General features: G+C 45.3%; 1 protein-coding gene across 2 annotated transcripts in view; it reads left to right on the top strand.

Annotated features, from left to right (window-relative positions):
* The window catches only part of RRN3 (RRN3 homolog, RNA polymerase I transcription factor), a 31524-nt gene extending 16229 nt beyond the window's left edge, over window positions 1–15295 (top strand). Inside the window, exons 10-18 of one of the 2 annotated variants that reach the window (XM_045461297.1) lie at window positions 542–634; window positions 1919–2057; window positions 3706–3836; window positions 5211–5341; window positions 6334–6518; window positions 8879–8987; window positions 10669–10821; window positions 11758–11845; window positions 13358–15295. In XM_045461297.1, coding sequence (XP_045317253.1) covers window positions 542–634; window positions 1919–2057; window positions 3706–3836; window positions 5211–5341; window positions 6334–6518; window positions 8879–8987; window positions 10669–10821; window positions 11758–11845; window positions 13358–13516 — 1188 coding nt within the window. In that variant the 3' untranslated portion in view covers window positions 13517–15295. Of the gene's footprint in view, window positions 1–541; window positions 635–1918; window positions 2058–3705; window positions 3837–5210; window positions 5342–6333; window positions 6519–8878; window positions 8988–10668; window positions 10822–11757; window positions 11846–13354 lie in introns of both variants that reach the window. The other variant, XM_045461296.1, reaches the window with a different exon arrangement.
* Window positions 15296–15589: the final 294 nt, after the last annotated feature.

Below are 15589 nucleotides of genomic sequence, written 5' to 3'. Positions count from 1 at the left end.
TCTGGCCAACCGCGTACGTAATCTGTAAAGTCTTCCTCTCCTACGTACTAACGGAACATTTTAGAGTACATTTAGAAAGGGGGTCCTGTATGATAGTAAAAAAGGCAGGACTTGAATGGTGTGTTAAACTAGGTATCTGAAGGGGCATATACCAAGATGAATATTCAGTCATTCAAATTTAACTCACGTTTTGTATTTTCCTGCTCAGTTGATTGATGAGATACTTTTATGTATGACACATACGTGAATTGTGCATAGTAAGAGTCGGAATGAATGTTGAATTTGTTGAAGTTGATTTAGACCACACAACAGTTCCTAATGATTTTGTAGAATTATGTAGTGAAGGGGGTTTGATTTGTAGTCTTGGAAATTACTTCGGGGCCCAGGCCGGTGCATGGGTTTGCACCATACTTGTATGTTGAGTCACAGTGCTGGGAAGGGTGCTCCAGTGGACCCTTGAAAGCGTGTAAATCAGGTGGGTTTCCACTTCCCAGGTACTTTCAATGATTTTATTCTTTTCCACCCCTTTGCTTTAACGTAGGTGAACGCATCCCGGCAGGATATTGAGGATGCCGAGGAAGTAGCTGCTCAGACTGGCGGTGGGACAGATGCCCCAGAAGGACTCTTCAGCATGGTCAGTGCTTCCTGACGAAAGCACATGTGTGCAGGTCCAGGGGGCCGGAGGTGATGGCTAACGGCTCCTCTTCTTCAAGGCTTTAGGTTAAAACAGTAGTTCGCAGTTCAGCAAACTTGAAAAATGATTCTTCATTATTTTTTTTTTGAGGGAGAGAGAGTGCAAGTTGGGGAGGGGCAGAGAGAGGGAGAGAGAGAGAATCCAAAGCAGGCTCCACACTCAGTGCAGAGCCTGACATGGGGGCTCAATCTCACGAACTGTGAGATCATGACCTGAGCCGAGATGAAGAGTTGGACGCTTAACCGACGGAGCCACACAGGCGTCCCAACAGTGATTCTTGAATGAGTAGTTGTTACCATGTTGCGTACTGCCCAGGAGAGTTCGTTTCTTTCCATGGCTGTGAATTTGGGTGTGGTGAAGTATATTTCATTTTTATTCTTAACTTTTGTTCTTTCTGCTTTTTTTTTTGTTTTTGCAAAGCACGTGTGTTTTCGAGGGAGTGGTAAATAGAAAAGTCCCAGTGTGATTTCTTTATTTTATAAGTCTGTGCCTTAATGCAGTACCTCTCTGCCTGGGGCAGGGTTCACCGGAGGAGAGCCTGAGCGGGGGTGGGGGGGTGGGAGGGTGGAATTTAGGGACAAAGGGCAGAAGAAGGGACTACAAGGGAGAGTTCCAGCTATAGCATGATGACCCCAGGTCCCAGGAGCTCTGGAGCGGGAATGGCGCCATAGACTTGATTCCAGCTTGAAAGCAGGGAGATGGCCTCCTGTGACCTTGTTGTCAGCCGGTCATTCTGGACAGGGAGGGCAGGAGGGAGTGCGAGGGTGGTCCTCTGGAGAGGCTGTTGGCCACCAGTGCTCACAGCAGCTGGGGCAGGGGTGCCCTGTTCTGGGAGAGGAGCCCTGGGCACCAGCAGTGCCCAGCACAGTGCGTTCCAGGTGCTCGGGGAAAGCTGCGGTGTTGGCACGGCCTTGGTTTGGGTGGGTCTTCGAGATGCGAGTCAGGCGGGGCTCTGAATCTGCTTCTAGTTTGAGTTCCTTGCTTGAGTGGTTCTCAGTCGTACTTCTGGTGGGGAGCTCCTGCCAAGAGGGGACCTATGTCTTTGCTTTACCTTTTTGGGGCTCTTGGCTGGTGTGTGACTCTTGATTTTGGGGTCGTGAGTTCGAGCCCCACGTTGAATGTAGCGATTACTTAAATAAATACAACTTAAAAAAGGGAAATGATCATCTCTGAGAACTGTTTTTATTACAGTTTCTAATGTCAGTTTTTCCTTCGTCTTCAAAGGATGAGGACGAAGACCCTGGCGGTGAAACAAAGGCTGACGCACAAAGGCCCGATCGTATGGTGCATCCTGTAGCCGAGCGCCTGGACATCCTGCTGTCTTTGCTTCTGTCCTACATTAAGGACGTCTGCCATGTAGACGGTAACGACCTGCAGTAGTCATAGTAGCTCCTGTGGAACCTGGCAGCGATAGACATCCTGTAAAAATTCGTGTTTTGAGGAGGAGGAAAAGAGGGTTTAGAGAGATGAAGTTACCTGCCAGTGTGACGTAGCCTGAAAGTGGTGGGACTGGATTCAGGCTCGGCCGTGTTTCTCTTCGAAGCCGCCTGATCCTTTCGGTGACTGTCGCAGTCAAGGGTTAAAGTATGGAGTCTGCTCATTGTTGGGTGGAGGTCGGATCACACTCGAGCTGTTGAAGACACCTAAGGGCGTAGTCCATGTTGGCGCGTGGTGCTTAGTGTCACGCGTTAGTTTGGAGACCTCGTGCCGTGTTGGGCCACGTGTCGGGTCGGTGCTGTAGTGAACCGGTTGGTGTGCTTCTTGCTCTTCAGGAACTTTTCGTTTAGAGGCTTTGCCATCAAAACAGGATTCTTCCATTCATGTGAAGATTCAAGAATGATTCCCAGAATGAATCTGAGTTGACTGTGTCATTTCTTTAATCTTTTGTTGTAAAGGTAATGCAGTTGAGAGAAAATTTGGAAAGGATTAAAGGAAAGGATTTAAAAAGGCAATTTGGTTTTATTTTTTTTAAGTTTTTCTTTTTAAAGTTTATTTTGAGAGCGAGACCGTGCACACACGAGTCGGGGACGGGCAGAGAGGGAAAGAAAGAATCCCGAGCAGCCTCCGTGCTGTCAGCGTGGAGTGAGATGTGGGGCTCGAACCCACGAACCGTGACATCACGACCTGAGTTGAAATCCAGAGTCAGACGCCCACCTAGATGTCCCCAAAAAGAAAACTTAAATGTTTGCATCTGTACTATGCAGAGAATTACATTATTAACATGGTTGATTTGTTTTTTTCTGTTAACTTGTGTATATTTAGGAGTGTGTTTTTCAGTGGATTTGGGGGTCATGCTATACGCATTGTTTCATAATCTGCCCTTTTCACCTGTTGTGCGTTGTCTGAGGCCATTCACTGTTCTTCTAGGTTGCTGTTGATCGTATGGATTTAACTGGTATCATTCCACGCCCCCCCACCCCCCCTTTGCCATTATAAATGTGTAATGAACATTCTTGTATATATGTGTCCAGTTACCTGTTGGGTAAGTTCCTAGCAGTAGAATTAGGGGATCAAAGGGCTGCTGTCACATAAATAGTAAAAAATTGCCTTTTAGAAGGGCTTCATGTCGGGGCGCCTGCATGGTTCAGTCAGTCTGACTCTTGGTTTTGGCTCAGGTCTTGGTCTCACAGTTCATAAGTTCGAGTCCCGCATTGGGCTCTGTGCTGACGGTACGGAACCTGCTTGGGATCCTCTTTCCTCCCCTTTCTGTCCCCTGCCTCCGCTTTCACATGCTCTCTTTCTCTCTCAAATACGTAAATAGAACATTTAAAAAAGGGGGCCTTCATATCTAGGGCATCACAGTAGCGTGTGAGATGAGGTTCTGCTTCATTGTCACTGCTGGATTATTACAGTTAAAAGGAAAATCTGTGCAAAATAAAAATGGCATTTTGTTATAATCGTAGCTTAATGGGTGACGTTCCTTAATGGTATTTTATTTTTAAAAATTTTGGGAAATGAAAGTGGTAGCTTAAAAAAAAGTGTGAAGCTGAAATGGCAAATTTTCTCTCTAGGCAAGGTAGATAACAACAAAACAAAGGATTTATATCGAGATCTGATAACCGTCTTTGACAAACTCCTGTTGCCCACTCACGCCTCCTGCCATGTACAGTTTTTCATGTTTTACCTCTGCAGCTTTAAATTGGTGAGTACTGGGGCACCATTAGCTCCGCTTAGTTTATTCTTGCCCATGATTCCCCCTTAAAAACTGGGGTGGAGGGGTAGGGAGGAGAGACACGAAGCATTTCTTTTCCTTGCGCTCACTTTACCAGTGCCCTTCATAAAATAGCTTGTTCTTTTTGAACATGTGGAAAGAGCCGGAAAGAACAGAGGGCACTGCTGGCTGCTGCCGCTCTGCCAAGTGCTCTGAAAGGGCCATTCTGCATTTGCTCCACTAGGCGGCGTCCTTCCCCTTAATTGGAGCCCCTGCTATTAAAATCCTCTGGGATGTTTCACTGTTGTGTTTTCTCAGTTGATCCTAACTAGCCCCAAACAACTTCTAAACCCAGAATTTTAAATCTTCAGGCTTTGGCTTTTTGTTTTGGAAAAAAATGAAAATACAGAAGATTCTTTCCTTACAATTCTTTTGTAGCTTCCTAGAACAGTCAGTAGAGTACTGGGCACGGGTAAGAAGGTTAAATTCATTTTGCCCCAAAGTATGTGTTAATAACTTTTGAAAAGAGCTATTTGGGGGGTGTCTGGGTGGCTCAGTCAGTTAAACGTCTGACCTTTGATTTTGGCTCAGGCCATGATCTCATGGTTCATGAGTCCAAGCCCCATGTCGGGCTCCGCGCCGTCAGGGTGGAGCTTCGGATTCTCTCTGTCTGCCTCACCCCCGCGCATGTGTGCACACTCGCGCGCGCGCGCTCGCTCGCTCTCTCCCTCCCTTCCTCCCTCCCTCTCCCTGCCTCTCCCTCCCTCTCCCCCTCTAAATAAATAAATAAATAAGTAAATATTTAAATACAGAAAAGAGCTGTTTGGGAGAAGTTGGTGATTGTGTCCTTTGTTAAAAAGAAGCTTAATTAGTCTTTTTTCTGTGATTGGCATAATCAGTCAAACACTGAACTTTTTGATCTGTGTTTCTGTTTCTGGCTAAGTTCATTATGTTCAGCCAGAGACTGGGAGAATACTTTACACTCTGGCACGTACTGCCACACGGCTCCCACATGAGTGGGGGTTATTGCTGGTTTCTGTTTCTGGCTAACCATCCGAGTCACTTGTGGAGCTTTTAGAACAGGTGGACTCCAGAGCCCTGTCACTGAACCTGTGAAGTGTGGAGAGTTGAGTTTGATGTTCAGCACCTTTTGGGATCTTGTGTAATGCTGGGGAACATTGTTTTTAACAGTATTATCTCCAAGTATTGTACAAATATGAATGATGATAACTGCGTATATTATTTAACTAGCAGTGTGAGATACTAGCACTTTCTTCTACTGGTGAGTTAAAAATCTTAGGATTCCAATAGCCAGAATTTCTTAAACATCAAAAAAGTTTAGAGCAATACCTTCTATTTTTATAGGGATTTGCAGAAGCATTTTTGGAGCATCTCTGGAAAAAATTGCAGGATCCAAATAATCCTGCCATCATCAGGCAAGCTGCTGGAAATTATATTGGAAGCTTTTTGGCAAGAGCTAAATTTATTCCTCTTATGTAAGTAACCTAATTTTCAAGTGTTTTTTCATGCCATGCTTTAAAAAGATTATAACATTGTCTTAAATCAGAGAAACCCCTGCCTCATGTTTTTTTTTTCCTTCTGGTCTGACTTTCAAGTGAGAAAATCTGTTCCTCCACACTATGCAAGATGTTTACATTTCCAAAAGGCAATTTCAGAATAAAATGTCTCCTTTAGATACAAAACCACATATGGAAAGCTTTTGTCATTTGTTTTGCGTGGTTACACTTGAACACGAAGATCCATCTGTCTTCATGAATATTGTACAGTGTTGTATACTGTTTTAATTCTTTTTATAGGTTTGTCATTTTTCATTTGCATTCTGAATCAATTGTATCTGTTAAAGCTGAAGAAAAAAAGTCTTTTAAAGGTAATAGAAATATCTATTTAGGAGGCCGGCTCTAGGCCTGCTTCTTCCAGTGATCCATGAAGATGTCTTTGGGCGAGGATGCTATTAAAAAAACGCATCTCCCAAAACTAAAAGCCATCTGTCCCTCTGTCCTAAATTGTAGGCCATAGAACTTTATCAGAACCTTGTAAGGAGAACCCTGTAGGGAATGGTGGAGTCAGCCAGACCATCTTTCCCTTGTAAGACGTTGGTAAACGTGGCTTATTCCTCGGCCATATTGTCCTGAGAGGGCAGGTGGCCGTCAGAGAAGTCCTTCGGAGTTGATGAGGAGAAATGGTTGTCCGTCCCTTGGGACCTCAGGCATCCTTAGGGGCCTGCCTCTCATTCCTCGAAGGTCCGTGCTCTCTGCCTTGTAATTGAAAAGCTGCCTTCCTGCTCGCCCGTCCTTTTCCTTCCCCTCTGTGCCCCTGGGGAACAGATCAAGAGGCCTCTAGATTGACTTCTCTTAGTTTGTGGTGAGAGCCAGTTGTGTGCTGTTTTGTAAGTCCCTCGTGTGTTTTTATGTCACTCTTGTGTCTTTATGAAACAAGTGAAGTTGACTCGAATTTTTCTTTTCTCTAGTACTGTAAAATCATGCCTAGATCTTTTGGTTAACTGGCTGCACATGTACCTTAATAACCAGGATTCGGGAACAAAGGCCTTTTGTGACGTTGCTCTCCATGGACCATTTTATTCAGCCTGCCAAGCTGTGTTCTACACTTTTGTCTTTAGACACAAGCAGCTTTTAAGTGGAAACCTCAAAGAAGGTCAGTGATGTGGGACTGATGGATGTGAACTGGCTTTTCCTTGACTGCTAGTCACCCTTTAGGATGGAGGGTTTGATGACAACAGTGGAGTCAGAATGCACTCAGACTTGTACCCATAATTTCAAGCAGCCCTTAGGGGCCCCTAAAGCCCTTTAAGCGCCCTCCTTAACAGTGGATGGGTTTGCGTGTGCACCCGTGTTTTTTAGAGTGATTGTGACCCGCCAAGGGGCTCTTCTTCAGAGGTGATGCCTGGAGCAGCACTTCCTGCCTGTCACTTTGATTGGCGGCGAAGGGCGGGCGTCCCCGGGGACCTAGGCACACGCAGGATATTGTTGGGCAGGGTTAGACGTGAAAACCAGATGAGTAGGATTCTGAAGCTCGTGGTCGTAACGGTTATGCTGCTTTATCTAAGGACTTCAGCCTTAATCTTCCAGGTTTCACTCTTGTTAATTTCTCAGAGTCGTGCAGAGTTTAAATCTGCCCGATGAAGCTTGTATATTAGGTTAGTGTAACAAGAACAACGCCAGTGAAGTGAGTTTAAATGTGTTTGTTTATTTGCGTGAAAAATTCAAATGGGTGAATAGGCCGTTTTCTCTAAACCAGATTTTCTCAATCTCTGACATTTGGGGCTGGATAACCCTTTGCTGTAGGGGCTACGTCCTTTGCACTGTAGGAAGCTTAGCATCCCCTCCTTGCTCTGTTGTGACAGCTAAAACCCTCCAGAACCTGCCACATGTCCTCTTGGGGGCATAGCTGCTTTGAGTTGAGAACCACAGCTCTAAACTGACACTTGTTGTGTGTTGCATTGTATGGATTTACTCATATCCTGTCACTTTTGAAAAGATGCGGGGGTTAAAATTAGTTGTGTAAACCAGGAGTTAGGATAAGGGTTTTAAGTATTGTCTTTTTTTTTTTTTTTTTTTTTAATGTATAAATAAATGGTAAGAGTCTTGGTAAAGAGGGTGTATTTCTTGTAAGCCATGACATTATCCCATTTTTAGTCATTTTTATCAAAATACACATCACAGATGGGGAGAGCCTGACTGGCTCAGCTGGAAGAACATGCAACTCTTGATCTCAGGGTCGTGAATTTGAGTCCTGTGCTGGGTGTAGATGTCATTTAAATAAAGAAACCTTAAAAACAAACCATCCAAGAATCTCCTAAAAATATATATTTAAGTACAAGTGGGTTTGGTTGCCTTTTGAAATAAGTATGGTGTCTTTCTCTTACTGATCTAGGAGAGAATTAATAGTTCCTAGTTCCCAGAGGGCGGTATCTCATTCTTACCCTACCTCCCTGGCTTCCTTGTAAAAAACCCAGCGCAGCACCTGAAGTACGAGCAGCTGTCCCCCCTTGGGTGGGACGCTCCACCGCGCTGATGGTTTCAGCCGAGCGGGTCCTGCTGTCCGTTGGCTGTTGTCAGACCCGCATGTGTGTCTGTCTGGGGATGGCAGGAAGGAGGAGTTTCAGGTGGTTCAGTCCTGAACCTCTCAGGACGGAGCCTCCTTTTGTTACCTCCAGTTTGTAGCAATTTCATGATTAACTGAAATCAGATCACGAGTATTTTTTTCTCTGTAAACTCAACGTGTGCTGAGCTTATGTGTATCTGAATCCCAAATTGTCATGTAAGTTAATAGCCCACTAGGGATGTATGATTACCTCCTGGGTTTTTGAAAGAATACCCTGTTTTCTTTAGAAGAGGTGACCTCGTCCTAAGCAAGTGTGGTGACCTTCTCTTAGGCTCTTTGTTGTATGACCATATGGACCTGTATTTAAAGCATTTCTGCAAGTAGCTCTGTGAAAAATTTTTTTTAATTTTTTTTTTAATGTTTATTTATTTTTGAGAGAGCAAGACAGAGCACGAGTGGGGAAGGGACAGAGAGAGAGAGGGAGGCACAGAATCTGAAACAGCTCTGCTGAGCTGTCAGCAGAGAGCCAGATGCGAGGCTTGAACTCGGAAACGGCGAGATCATGACCTGAGCTGAAGTTGGTCGCTTAACCAACTGAGCCACCCAGATGCCCCTCGTGAGAAGTTTTTTTTTTTTTTTTTTTTAATGTTCTTTATTTACTTTTGAGACAGAGAGAGAGACAAAGCATGAACGGGAGAGGGGCAGAGAGACAGGGAGACACAGAATCGGAAACAGGCTCCAGGTTCTGAGCTATCAGCCCAGAGCCCGACGCGGGGCTCAAACTCACGGACCGCGAGATCGTGACCTGAGCCGAAGTCGGACGCTTAACCGACCGAGCCACCCAGGCGCCCCGAGAAGTTTTTTTAAAGTGTGAAATAATCTGTGCTGCTTAAAGATACTTGGACTGTTATGTTCGTACTTTTTAAAAATGTTTTGTTTTTTAATCAAAGGTTTGACATACCTTCAGAGTCTAAATTTTGAACGTATAGTGATGAGTCAGCTAAATCCCCTGAAGATTTGTCTGCCTTCGGTAGTTAACTTTTTTGCTGCAATCACAAGGTAAGTTATTAATACTTTATTGGTGGGAATTATTTAAAAACAACTTTATATTAATACTTTAAAGTTCCATTAAGTTTCTGTGAAATTATTCAGTCAAATTAATGACCATGAGACACGTAACAGCCAGTAATGCAGTACTTACAGGGAACGCTGCAGTTAGGATTTTGTTCTTACTTTGGTGGTATTGGAAATTGCTCCTGCTTTTGTTCAAAGACTGTAACTCAGCAGAAGCCTCGGCACTTTGAAACGAGTGAGGCAGCCAGTAAGCCGAGAGTTACAGACCAAAGATGTATATTAGAGTAACGAAAATAGACTGGACGCGAGAGGGATGTGCCACAGTAGGAGACGGGCTGGTGCAGGACTGTTCTGTCGGGCCTGGGGCTCCGGCTCGCGCACGCCCGGAAGCCCTTCACATGGAGCTCGCTGCGTCCTCACAGTCCCGGGACTGATGTGGTAAGGCCCTGTTTAAGAACAGGGAGGTGGAGGCCCGGAGAGCGGGAATGACGCGTGAGACACAGTGGCTAGACTGTGTCAGAGCCAACATTCGAGTGCGGGCAGCCTGGCCCTCCCCGAGTTAGTCTGCTTGGAGCGCACAGCGAGTTGGCGACGGGATACTCAGGGTAGGGTCATAGCTTAAAATCGTCAACGCACAAGAGTCTGTTCTGTTAGACAAAGATTCCATCCCTTGTTCCCCTTTAGACCGCTTGCTGCTCTTACTCGGTAACCTTAATTTTCATTTGCTGGCCATCAAGTTCAAGGTACCGTGTCTCTCCTGAGATCTCAGAAATGGTAACAGAATCAAGGAAAGGAATAAACAACAAGCAAGAGCATTCGGCAGGTGAAGGGTCCCAGCACACTGCAGGAAGATGGGAAGCAGCAGACTTGAGTGAAGCGGGGCAGGTGGCCGAGAACATTCCCGGGCTGGGACTAGAGGGCTTGGGTTGGCAAGTGGACTGTCCAGCAGGCTGTCGGCGTGGGGTGGGGCGGCAGGCTTGCTCGGGGTGAGATGTGAGGTCGAGAGCTAAGAGCAAGAGGTGGAATTCTTGTGTCGTTCTGTGCCCGCTGCTTTCGCTTGGTGGTTTTGAGATACACATTGACCCGTACAACTGCATTTGGATTTTAATTACTGTGTAATGTTCCATTAATTTTTTTTTAGTTGATCCTTTGTTGGGGTTTAAGTTGTTAGTATTTTCAGAATTGGGAACAGCAGCTTAGGGGCGACGTTGTAGGTAAACCAGTACAGTTCTCGTGGCTCCAGTAGCCAGGTCTCTCTCCCTCAGCAGCCGCTATCCTGTCCGTAAATCCTGAACCCCTTTATTCTCTTACAAACGGCAAAAAGAGACCACTTCTGTAATTCTGCAGACTCAAAGAGTCCCACCGCGAACACATTCATGTTTAGTGAGTCATGCCTATTAATAATCTCAGCCCGCTCTATCGTTCTCAAGGTGATAGCCACACTTTTCTTTCCTTATTATTAACAAGCTTCTAAATAGAAGACCCGGAAAGCTGTACCCTACAAGCACTGCTTTCTGTTTTGTGTTGTCTTTTCTTGCACTTAATACGTTTGACAGTATCCGCGTGGTTAGAACAGGTGTCGCACACAAAGGCACGTCCGTGCAGTCATTGCACCATCCACCGTGTTAACGCCGCCCGTCTGTGTTTTGGTTTTGTGGTTCTGCAGTAAATACCAGCTGGTCTTCTGCTACACGATCATTGAGAGGAACAATCGCCAGATGCTCCCAGTTATTAGAACTACAGCCGGAGGGGACTCCGTGCGAACCTGCACGAACCCACTCGACACTTTCTTCCCCTTCGATCCTTGTGTGCTTAAGAGGTGGGTGCTCTTAGTCCCCCTGTCGGTGGTGAATTTACGTGTGGTGTCTATTGGCTTTTCCCACGAGTGGGGTTTCCTGGTCATCGAGTGGCCATTCGTGTCTGTGTATCCGCAACTCACGGTCTCCAGGCACGTGTTTCACGGTCCCTGAGTAGGGAATACCCGTTAGACGCTGCGGCCTGCTCTGAGCACACTGGGCGGGGCCGATTTTTAGCTCAGGAAGAAGCCTGGATTGACACCAAAGGTCTTGTGATTTATTTTTTGTTTTTCTTTAAACCTGTTGGTTTAAACATAAAAGGGGATGGGGATAGAAGAGCCTGGATGGGGAGGATGCTGCCCTTTCGTGGTTCATAATGTTCTGCCTAGCAACTTGTTCTTTCCTCTGGAGACCACATTCCACGATGTTGGAAAGGTCATCAACAGCCATGTAATTTATCTGGATGGGTAATTCAGAAAACCCACCAAGCCAGTCTTAACTTTGCACTTGTATAAGGAAGGAGGACTATCGTAACACGATTCAGGGTCATCTGGTCCCTCGAGTCTTGGTTGACTGAAAACCAGGTGGGTCTTTTTTCCCAGACTAATTTTTAGTAGATTTACTGTAGGGATATACAAAAAATGAAGTTTCAGAGGAATATCACTTTGTTTTCATTTGGACATACTCTAACTCATTGCCAGGCTTTGCACAGTTGAGGAATAATTTCACTTGACGATAAAAAGATGAGACATTAGCTTAATACTCCATCTGAGTGGGGGAAGTCTTACCAAGAAGGAGCCACATCATTTACAGTACTGACATGCAGGATTTTGACACAGAGATTATTTGAACCACAGTTTTTATTTGGGGTAGTGGATCCTGTGAGAGAAGGGCTCTAGACATGTCTGACTGTCGCAGTAGCATTGAACTTGATTTTGAGATGTGATCTCTGTCGACAGGTCGAAGAAATTCATTGATCCTATTTATCAGATCTGGGAAAACATGAGTGCAGAGGAGCTTCAAGAGTTTACGAAACCTGTCAGAAAGGTACGCTTGTGACTTGGCACCCCGGCTGGGAGTGTCCTTGGTGGACACGGATGACAGTCACGTAGTAATTAGCAGTGTCACACTTAAAGACTGCATTTTGTTCCTTTTGCTTTTACAAAATTCCAAGCTCACGGTATGTTCTTATGAAAAGGGTTTTTGTTTTTTTGATGAATTGTTTAAACTAGATACTTCGCAGGGTACCGGGGTGGCTCAGCCAATTAAGTGTCCAGCTTTTGTTTGTTTGTTTGTTTGTTTATTTATTTTGAGAGAAAGACAGGGCACACACAAGTGGGGAAGAGGCACAGAGAGAGGAGAGAGAGAATCCCGAGCAGGTTCCACGCTGTCAGCAGATCCTGACATGGGGCTCGAGCTCACAAACTGTGCGATCGTGACCTGAGCCGAAGCCAAGAGTCTGACGCTTAACCAACAGAGAGTCACCAGGTGCCCCAAGCGTCTGACTTCTTGAATTTGGCTCCGGTCATGATCTCAGGGTTGTGAGATCGAGCCCCACATTGGGTTCTGCACTGCAGCACGAAGCCTGCTTGGAATTCTCTCTCCCCACCTCCCCCCTCTGCTCCTCCCCTGCTCGCGTGTTGTTGTCTTCTCTCTCAAAAATAAACAAAATTAAAAAAACAGAACCAAAGACTAGATACTTTGTAAGCTGACTTTGGGAAGTGAAGGTTAATTAAAAGCTCAACATATTACAATTTTTTTTTATCATTTATTTTTATTTTTAAGTTTATCCTGAGCGAGGGAGAGAGACCACAAAGAGCCGAGGGAGACAGAGGGGGGGGAGAGAATTCCAAGCACGCTCCGTACTGCCGGCGCAGAGCCCAAGGTGGGCTTGAACCCACAAACCTTGAGATCATGACCTGAGCCGAAGCCAGGAGTTGGACGCTGAACCAACTGAGCCACCCAGGCGCCCCTCAACAAATTAGGATCTTTATCACATGGTCATTACCACCAAATAACAATCTCAGATTTACTTATGTCTCTTTTTTCATAAGTAATCATTGGAAAGCTCTTTTTTCCTTTATATTTTGCTTTGGGGGTGGTCATTAATTCACTCATTTACACTGTTTGATACAAGGGGGATGACACTGAGTGAGAAAGACAGGTCATTGCCGTCTGCCCTTATTGAGCTTAAAATCTGTTTAAAAAATTGGACTTTAAACAAGTAGTCCCATGTGATCAGCAGTTGTGTGGGCAGTTGGGGATGAAGTGTGCCTCGGAGTAAACTTTCAAAATTAAGACATTCTTGGGGCACCTGGGTGGCTCAATTGGCTAAGTGTCTGGCTCTTGATCTCAGCTCGGGTCATGATCTTGGGGTTGTGGGGTCAAGCCCGGTGTTGGGCAGGCGTGAAGCCTACTTAAAAAAACAAAAACAAAAACAAAAACTATTTCCTCTACCTTCATCTTTCCAGAAGCGGCACATTCCTGAAAGACATTCTCGAAAGCTTTGCACACCGCCACTGGTGGTCTGACCGGTAATCTCTTGTCCTTGTACAGCAGGTGGTGGAGGATGAAGATGATGACTTTTTGAAAGGTGAAGTTGGCGTGGCCCCGAGCTCCTTTGACCCGCATTTCCGAAGTCCCTCAAGCAGCGTGGGCTCCCCTCCTGTGTTCTACCTGCCAGACCAGTCCCCTGTGACCACGAGGATTTGTGATTGAGACTGAGACCAGTGTCTCTCCCCACGGTGCCCTTCGGTACCAGGGCTCATCCTGTTTGAACCAGAGCGAGTATCTGCCTCAGGCATCTTGCTTGCAAGGTAGACGTACTCTGGTGTCTGAACAGACGTGCTGTTTTGGGTTTTTTTTTTCCTTTTTCTTTTTTGCTCCTGTGCAAACAAAAGAAAAGACGGAGTATCATGTGCAATATTTTAGAAAGGAGTTGATGATCAGTGTTGAAGGCTTGACTTGTGTGTTGGGTGTATATTTATTTCTGTTATAGCTTTCTGGCATCGTTGTGAAATTTCTGATCTGGGCAGTGGCCTGTTTTAGCGGGATGGCACATAGGTTTGGTCTGAGCCATAATCACAGGACTTTGTTGATCCAGTTTATTTTCAGTGAAAAAAATCCTCTAGGAGACTATTCCACATCTTTAAAATGATTTTACTTTGGGTACAGTGTTGACCCTCAGCTGGAACCGTATTTGTGTGTTGGGATTTCATTGGGATGCGGAGGGGGCGGGAGGAAAGGGGGAAGGTGGCCCGAGCCGGTCCCTGACGCTAGAAGCCGCAGCTGGCACTGAAGGTCTCCAGGGATTGTCAGAGGCGGAGGAAGTCCCCAAGGAAAGACATGCAGGATTTAGCGAAGCGGAAGCAGACAAGTCATACGCTCACGAGTGGAAGAATGGAGTTAAAAGAACAACAGAGTTCCGGGTAAATGAAATTCCCATACACTGAGAGTGGAGTTGGACTTTTATAAAACACAGCACATGATTTTACCGTGAGGCTCCCAGGAGGGTGGTTAGGACTGGGAGTGCTTGCTTGTAGTGGAATGTTACTTGGTTTTGTTTTTTTTTGTTTTTGTTTTTGTTTTTTTTTTTTAACTAGAATCAGTTTGGTCATTTTGAGAGTTTCTTTGTGCTGATGGAGCAGGGGAGAGGAGCCTGGGTTTTTTGGTGGAATGGTTTTGCTAGCGACCACAGCCAAGGTTCTAGCTGCAGCCTCCGTTTGCCAGCTGATGTATCATGGAGTTCAGCTTGGTGAAATCCTCCTTGGGGGAGACTCTTTTTGTACTTTTATAACTAAACACTGAGAGAGAGGAGTCTAATAAACACCCTCACTTCATAACACGTGTGTGTGAGCGCACGGCTGGGCTCATTCTGTGGCTCATGCGTATTTTAGCTTCATTCCTTGTGTGTATACTTTTGTGTTACTTGTGAAAATGGACATCTCTAAACATATTTATTTTTCTGCCACTTTTCCTATTATTTAAAAGCAAGCAGTATTTTCTCGATCGCAAATATTTTGTAATGAAATACTTTCTCTTTCCTAGGGCTTTGTATGCTCTTGTATAATTATAATGATGGTGATGTAGAGTAAATACGCTTTTGGAAAACAGAAATTTTTATTGGTTTAAAAAGTTTTGGATATTGGTGATTTTCTTTTGGTGACTTGGTGGACAGTCATCGGAGAACCTTTAGGTTCTCTGGTTTTTTAACTGCTGGCTAAAGGGGGGGGGTGGGTGGGATTTTTGTGACCTGGATGAAACGGGTCCATGAAATGTGTCCATAGAAATTAACGGTAAGTGGAGTGGGCCTTTGTGGGTTGAGAAGTTTTAGTGTAGAAGGGTATCTTTACAAGTAAGTCCGCTTAATGTCAGAAGAGTTTGAGGAAAAAAAACATTGTGAACATAGAACAATGATATGGTTAATCTGGATGTTTTGTTCTTATACCAGTAATGGAGTAAAGGGAGGTACCCCAATAAAGAGGCTTCTCAAACAGATGTTTTGATTTCTTTGGTTTTTACTGACGAACGTGAAAGCTCTGTCAGGAAACTGCAGCTAACACATCACACGGTTTTTAAAGAGGCGGGAATACTGCCAGAGCGGTACAGGGGACAGCTGGGGAGTAAAGGACACACTGGTAATGAGAAGGACTGGCTAAGGTGTCAGTGACTCCGTGAGCACCCCTAGCCACGAGGGCCGCCGAGGCTTGAACTGGTTCCGGGGAAACAAATGCTTCAGAAAATGCACGCACTTTGGAAGGAACATCGTGGGGAAAAAATTGGCAAGTTTCT

Source organism: Leopardus geoffroyi, chromosome E3 (genome assembly GCF_018350155.1).
Source record: "Leopardus geoffroyi isolate Oge1 chromosome E3, O.geoffroyi_Oge1_pat1.0, whole genome shotgun sequence".
NCBI classification, from domain to species: domain Eukaryota; kingdom Metazoa; phylum Chordata; class Mammalia; order Carnivora; family Felidae; genus Leopardus; species Leopardus geoffroyi.
The sequence above is the reverse complement of the archived record's forward strand: the minus strand, read 5'-3'. Positions and strand labels throughout refer to the sequence as shown.